This window comes from Peromyscus eremicus, chromosome X (genome assembly GCF_949786415.1).
Source record: "Peromyscus eremicus chromosome X, PerEre_H2_v1, whole genome shotgun sequence".
NCBI classification, from domain to species: Eukaryota; Metazoa; Chordata; class Mammalia; order Rodentia; family Cricetidae; genus Peromyscus; species Peromyscus eremicus.
In genome coordinates, this window is record NC_081439.1 from 24570483 (window position 1) to 24577520 (window position 7038).

The 7038-nt window shown below is 40.2% G+C and overlaps 1 protein-coding gene across 1 annotated transcript in view; it reads left to right on the forward strand.

The window, feature by feature from the left end:
• The window catches only part of Mospd2 (motile sperm domain containing 2), a 40195-nt gene extending 33376 nt beyond the window's left edge, over nucleotides 1–6819 (forward strand). The window contains exons 12-15 of the mRNA XM_059250295.1: nucleotides 142–238; nucleotides 671–800; nucleotides 3350–3452; nucleotides 4331–6819. Coding sequence (XP_059106278.1) covers nucleotides 142–238; nucleotides 671–800; nucleotides 3350–3452; nucleotides 4331–4468 — 468 coding nt within the window. The 3' untranslated portion in view covers nucleotides 4469–6819. The remainder of the gene's footprint in view (nucleotides 1–141; nucleotides 239–670; nucleotides 801–3349; nucleotides 3453–4330) is intronic.
• The last annotated feature ends 219 nt before the right edge of the window (nucleotides 6820–7038 follow it).

A 7038-nucleotide genomic window follows, 5' to 3' on the forward strand; every position in this document is an offset into this window, starting at 1 on the left:
GAACAAATAGCATTCTATTCATAACAACCAAGGTGGTTGCATAGACTTCATTCATTGTTTATTAGCTGCACTTTTGTAAGGCCATTCTTAAGCCATGCCTCCAAACCAGCATGAGGTCATGTGGTAACTGTTTCTAACCAGGTGAGAACCACTGCTCCAGAGAAGTACAGAGTTAAGCCAAGCAACAGCAGCTGTGATCCTGGAGCTTCAGTTGATATAATCGTTTCTCCACATGGAGGTGAGTTGTCTTTCCTTACTTTTTTTCTTAATGTATTCTTAAATAATGCCTCATGTTCAGAAGTAGTTGACCCATATATGATGGACTACACAGGATTTTTTGTGTGCTTTTATTTGGTTACAGTTTGGTGGGGTTTTTTGTTTGTTTTGGGTGGTGTTTTATTTAGTTTTCTTGGTTTGGGGGATTATTGTTGTATTGTATTGGGGTTTCCTTTGGGGTTTTTTTTTGAGAAAGAACTTACAGTTGGGTGGGTATGGAGGTAGGGAGAATCAGGAAGGACTTATAGGGGAGGGGAAGAATATGATCAAAGTATATTTAAATGTAAAATTATTTTAAATAGTATTTTTTTTAAATTGTAACAATGTGTTAAGCCATATATCTAGCCCCATGACAGTTGGTGTTCATATGTTACATTATTCTTTGGGAATACAGGCTTAAGAGTCTCTGCCCAAGACCGGTTTCTGATAATGGCTGCAGAAATGGAGCAGTCATCTGGCACTGGGCCAGCAGAATTGACCCAGTTCTGGAAAGAAGTTCCAAGAAGCAAAGTGATGGAACATAGGTAAGCACTTTTACTCACAGCCTCTCAAATGAGATGGAAGACTAAGAATCGGAAATTCCTGCATGGCGGGGAGGGCACTGTCCTTTTCTTACAACTGTTCGATTCTTGGGGTGCCTGGATTGGAGAAGGGGAGCTGCTCACGGACTGACCAGTTGACATGTGTACATCTCTGACCCTCAAGTCCACCTTCTCGGAATGCTTACTTGGTTCACAGACTGTGGCAGTATAAAGTCGAAGGGTAAGGCGGGAGGTAAAGGGCCACTGGTGAACCCTAGTTGAGATCCACTGGCACATGCCCATGTTGGAGTACTCCAGAGCTACTCAGAGAATTCAGCCACTCTGTTCCCACATGAAGAAACCCGTAGATAACAATTAGAAAAGCTGCTCAAAGAAACATGGAAACACAGTTGGATACTTGTGTGCGCCTTTGTATGTCATCTGTGACAAATGTCTTTAAATATGTACTGGAAAGTAAAGGAAACACGAGGAGACTGCTTTCTACTTTGTTTTGCTTTACTCCCTTTTAAAGTGGGATTACAATTTATTGAAGTGACATCAGTTTTGCCTCCCCCCGCCCCACCCAAGAATATTTGCCAACATCCAGAGACATCTTTATTTTTCACAACTCAGGGGTGGGGTACAGTGGGCATCTAGCAAATGCTCCTAAGCTTCCTACAGTCCAAATCATGAGCCCCCCTAAACCAGTAGCGCTGAGGTAGGAAGGCCTGGTTTATAGAGTGGTGAAGGATGGTCTCTCTGCTGCCACATTGACTAGGACCTGAAGGAAATGAAAGAGGAAGGAAGTCACACTGAGACCGATTGTAACGGCACAGAGAGCTTTTGTGGTGGCGGGTAAAGCAAGTTTCAAGAAATAGCCATGTGCTTGGGCTTACAGGAAAAACTGGGGGGAGAGTGTGGCCAGGAGACAGCTAGCTGGGCACTAGACCGTTTCTTCTGAGGAGTGTTGAATTTGGCCCAGCCTAGAGGAGTATTGTGTGGTCGAAGGACAGCTCTTGTCAGGTCAGTAAAGTCCAGGGAAGAAAGTGTGTCACAGAGAAGTGACCAGTAGTCCCAAGTACTGCCATGCAGATAAAGAAAGATGAGGTACTGGCGCTGCCCACTGGTGGGCACATTGCTGAAGGTACTGCTGACCGGAAAGAGCACTTTCAGGATGCAGGAACCGCATCAGGCAGAGCCCATGCCGAAGAGATGGATTTGGACAACTGGGCTAGACTAGAGGTGTGGCAGACTAGAGAGCAACTGTGAAGTTGATGAAGGGTCTTGGTCTTGGTTTTGTTTTCAGTAGTGGTTTGTTTCTGTTTGGGTATTGGGGGTACTTATTGACACAGGGTGTCATTGTATAGCCAAGCATTAGCCTCAAACTTGTAACAGTTCTCCTGGCCCAGCTGGCATTAGACGTGCTCTCCAGTATGCCCAGGCTGTCTTGAGGTTTTAACGTGAGAAACTTGAGCACTGTTTAAATAAACAGCCTGGGAGAGGCAGCTCAGGGCGACAGTGCAAGGTCCTAAGTTCCATCCCCCCCACACACACCCCAAAAAAAATGAGGAACATGGTAATAAGGACCTATAACCCAACGTACAGTGCTTGCAGGTTGCAGCAGGAAGATCAAAAGTTTGAGGCTAGCATGGACTACATAGGAAAACCATGTTTCAAAGAAGAAAATAAAGCTAACAAAAAAACACTGGAGAAGTTGATGCAGGTCCAACTGAGTAGAGGTACCACCTGTTTTTCACGAAATAATAACAATACTTACATTTTCACATCATAGCCTAGGAACAAAACCTATATTCTGTCAAGCTTTGTTTTGGTTTCGTGTGGTTTGCTCTGTTCATGAAATGGGGCTTTGCTATATACTCCAGGGGTGACCAGGGCCTCAAGATCTTTCTGCTTTTAGTTAAAAGCATGGGAAATTTTTGCAAGGTTAAGAGCAAGTGACACAAAAAGAATTCGAGATTAACTCAAAGTGCTTATGAAACACTCAAAATGAGGGGGTTCGTTAAATGTAAGTTGCTTTACTTTCTTTGCTTTGGGTTTTACCAGTTGCTAATGGCTGCCTTCTCCAGAGCTCTCACCTCGAAGGTAGGAGGGATCCCGGTGGCTTGAGACTAAAAGCTCTAATAAAGCACCATCCTCCATTCTAGAAATTGAAAGCTAAGCTGGGTAAATTCTACTGAACAACATACAAAGAAGCCTTCTATTGAATTTCCTGGGGCAGTGGGCCCTATGCACAGCCTCTTGTTCTTTATACACACACATTAGGTAGCTAAAAGGGGACTGGGGGTTAAGCTCAGTGGTTTAGAAGCAGGCACAAAGCCTAAGCTTTCATTTTCACTGGAGAATAAAAGACCCCAGAAGATAATAGATAAATATAGACTGAGCTACTTTCTGGATTGTGCCTAAGGAGAGGAATGAAACCTTTCGCCTCCAGTACACAACCACTTGCATTTAACTCTGCACTCCCTATTTTACTTTCAGAAAAAATATTTACTAAAGCTTTGAAGAAGTTATGTTTCCTTTGAATTTCTTAGGTTAAGATGCCACACCGTTGAGAGCAGCAAACCGAACACTCTCATGCTGAAAGACGGTGCTTCCAACATGTCAGATAAAACCAGTGAAGATCTATATCTGCAAGTAAGTGTGCTTGCTGCCTGCCTAAACAATCGCCAGTGGTAATCGGCACCAGAAGGCCATCTGTGGTCCACTAATTAAGGGAACTTTTTAATAGAGACAACGAAAGTTGGTTTTTGCCCTCTTTCTTCCCTTTTTTTTGGTTTTGGTTTTGTTTCTTTTGCAGAGTTTAGGGTTTGTTTGTTTGTTGGGGTTTCTGTTTTTTGCTTTTGGAGACAAAGACTCATCTTGAACCCAGGCTGGCCTGGAACTCCTTGTAATCCTCCTGCCTCAGCCTTCCAAGTGCTAGAGTTACTTACAGGTGTGGGTCACCACGCCTGGCTTGGGAGTGCCCTCTTCTTTGTGAAGAGGCCAGTTAGAAATGGTACATGGCAGGTTGCTTTCAGAAGGCCACGAGCATTTAAAGACTCTGACAATTTTACTATGGAATTGGGGCCAAATGGTAAAGCACATAGTGCTTTGGTGAGTACAAAAGGCTTGCACCTTATATAAAAAGGGCTCCATCTAGTACATTTCAATTGGAAAGAAACGAAAGGGCTTCGTGCATCTACCTCAGTGGTGGAGTTTTTACTTATCATGGCAGTGCCCTAGGTGCGATGCCCAAAAGGAAAGAGAAACCAAAGAAACCTAAATAGCCCAAAGGTGTCTGGACCTCCAGGAAGTGATAACTCTGTCCTGTTTCAACTAGAAAATTGGACCTTTCAGAGTAGAGCATGAAGGACATACGTGTCCACCAAACTTTACATTTTTAGCCCCCAACCTTTCAGAGTAGATGGGCCCCATCCCTTTAGTGTTTGGAGTTCTGATATTCCAGTTTGGCATGGTTTATGATTATTTCATTGATATCAATCTTTCGTCCCTTTTTTTTTCTTCCCATTCAGCTCAATCGTTTACTAGAAAGCAATAGGAAACTTGAAGACCAACTCCAGCGCTCTATCTGGTTCCAACAGCTGCTGCTTGCCTTAACAATGGTCTTGCTTGCTTTTGTCGTGTCTTTCTTTTATTCGTTATACAGTTAAAGAAGTGGTGCCTGGTCAGAGGCCTAACTCCTTCAGACATTATCTGGAGAAGGTATACAGACCCCACTCAAACTTCTCTACCCCCGTTCTAGAACTACTGTACATCTGGGCTTCCTGAAAGGAAATATGTAGCATATAGGAGGGTGCCTAGCTTGAAAATCCGTTGTTTGAATAGAGAAATGTCCAAGGCATTGATTATTAGAGACTATAGTTAGTTAGGAAACTAAGTAAAGGCATATGCATTATGTAAATTAATAGCTTAAACGTAATTTATTTTTTTTCTTTTTGATTTGAATGCTTTCACAGCAAAGTTTTATCATGTAAATACATGAGCTGAGCTGAAAAGTCTAAGTAACATGCATTGTTGTAGCCAAAAGATGTATGTAATCTGCTTTTTTAAAAAATACAGAATTACTAGCTGAGCTGACGTAATCGCTTTTCTATACTATGTATGTAAAATATGTATATTGAAAAGTAAACATACTTAAACAGAGTAATTTATGTAATCATGACTTTGTAACTTTGAGACCTCCTTCCAGATGATAGTCAAGATTCTTTTTGGAATGTAAAGCTATTTAACGGCAAACCACCTTAGCCTTTGTGTCTCAGCATTGCTGAGCAGCCTGCCTCTTACTAATCTGGGCTCTTTAGTAAATACTCCGGTTTTGACACAATATGGAAAGCTACATGTGGTTGAATTTTCGTTGATTTCTGGTAGCAGTGCCCAGAAAGAAAGTCTCCAAAACAGCCCCCCCTTTCTAGTCAATTCTATGCAGTTTCATGCCGTTCACTCTGTTTGGACACTGAACCTTTTTGCCTAGTTTAGTATAAGGGCCTACTCTTCCATTGTTCCATCTTCTCCTTCATTCCAGGGCAAAGGAGTCTCCTCTGTGGACCACAGATTATGCCATGTGAACCCTCACTTTTAAATGAAAGGCATTAGGTAATGTTGTTGACAGTCTAGTTGATTTAGCTGATTGTTAGTATAACTAACCTTGGGTTCAAAATGGTCCTTGTTAAAATTGTTGGTGAGAAGGAAACCTTGAAAAGACTGGAGTATCCATGTGTGCAAATATAAAAGCAAAACAAAGAGGCTTAGAGGATGGGAACCACTACTTCCAATGGGCTCTCTGGACCACTTGATACTCTGCCTTTGATATATTCATACGGCTCCTAAATTCCTCCAGAGATACACCTTGCAGAAGCAGAAGCTAATGAAATTAGTTTGTGTTATCATCAACATGACCAGTTTCAGTCACTTTAGGTTCAAATGTATATCTACTTTTGATGAAAGAAAAGTAGTCTGCCTAGCAAATGTATTTGTAGCCATCTTTGGAGATTTATTATTCTCAGGAGTAGAGTTGGGGGCTTTCAGCTTGAAGAAGTTGATTCCAAAACCGAGTTTTGAGGAGTGATGTAACAGAGCTCCTTCAAAAGTCGGCTGAGGAAATAAAACCTTAAAAGGACACTAGTGTAATACTTTGTCTTAATTTGGGTTTTTCTGTTTCAGTTTGCCACCTCCAGATGTGAAACAGACTGCAGTCCACACTAAGTACTGTGCACAGTATCTATGTCCCTGTATGTTCACAGTGACTTCCCAAGTGGTAGATTTGGGGCCTTAATATAATCTCATCCCAAAGTATTTGTCTGTGCTTTTCATTCCTCATCAGATAAATGAAGAATCAATTAGCCAAGATGAGGAATAAAATTGTCCTAACAGTGTCCCTTTAATGTTTCATAAGAAAATGGTGTTGGCACACTAAATACCCTTCCTTGCTTAATGTCTGGTCAGTTGAATTTAGTAACATACCTTGTTAGCATTCATTGTAATGTAACATACATGAATGTAACACATACATTGTTACATCACTCCTCAAAACTGTGGTGAATGTGACTAAACAGAACTGCAGAAAATTAACCATAATGTCAAAGGCGTCTAAACTTTTCTACTAATCTTGATTAATCTATATATTTACATTTTATTTCGTTCTGTCTTCATTTAATTTAATCACATTTGCATGATTATTTTTGGTATTCTAATCAGTAATTTTATCTCTAATCATGTCATTGCCTTTTCGTGATCAAATTGCCAGGGATTTTCATTTTGATTTTTGTTTTCACATGGGAATGGAAATTAATACATTTTCCATGAAAACATTAATAAAAGATCATTAGCTTGATCTGCAAGTAGCCTAAAATGCAATTACTGGTAAACCTAGTCTCAAATTTCATAAAACCATAACTTTTTATATCTTGCCACTAATTTTGACTGGATTTAATAGCACTTTATTGTATAATTATAAAAAATATATTCCTAGAATTGTTGTTGCCAGTGTAATTTCTCTAATGTTCTGGTGCTTTTCATATATTTTCAGTATTTTTATTACTATATTGGTATTTTCTTTGTATAAATTGATCAAAAGAACATGTTTTCTATTTTAATATGTTTTAGAAAATAATTACATTTATGAAATAAATATCATCAGGAAAAAACTCTTGTCTCTAAGTGATAAATCATTGTTTTTAAAAAAAAAACCAATGTTCAGACCATCTCTTTTCTTCTAAAGATC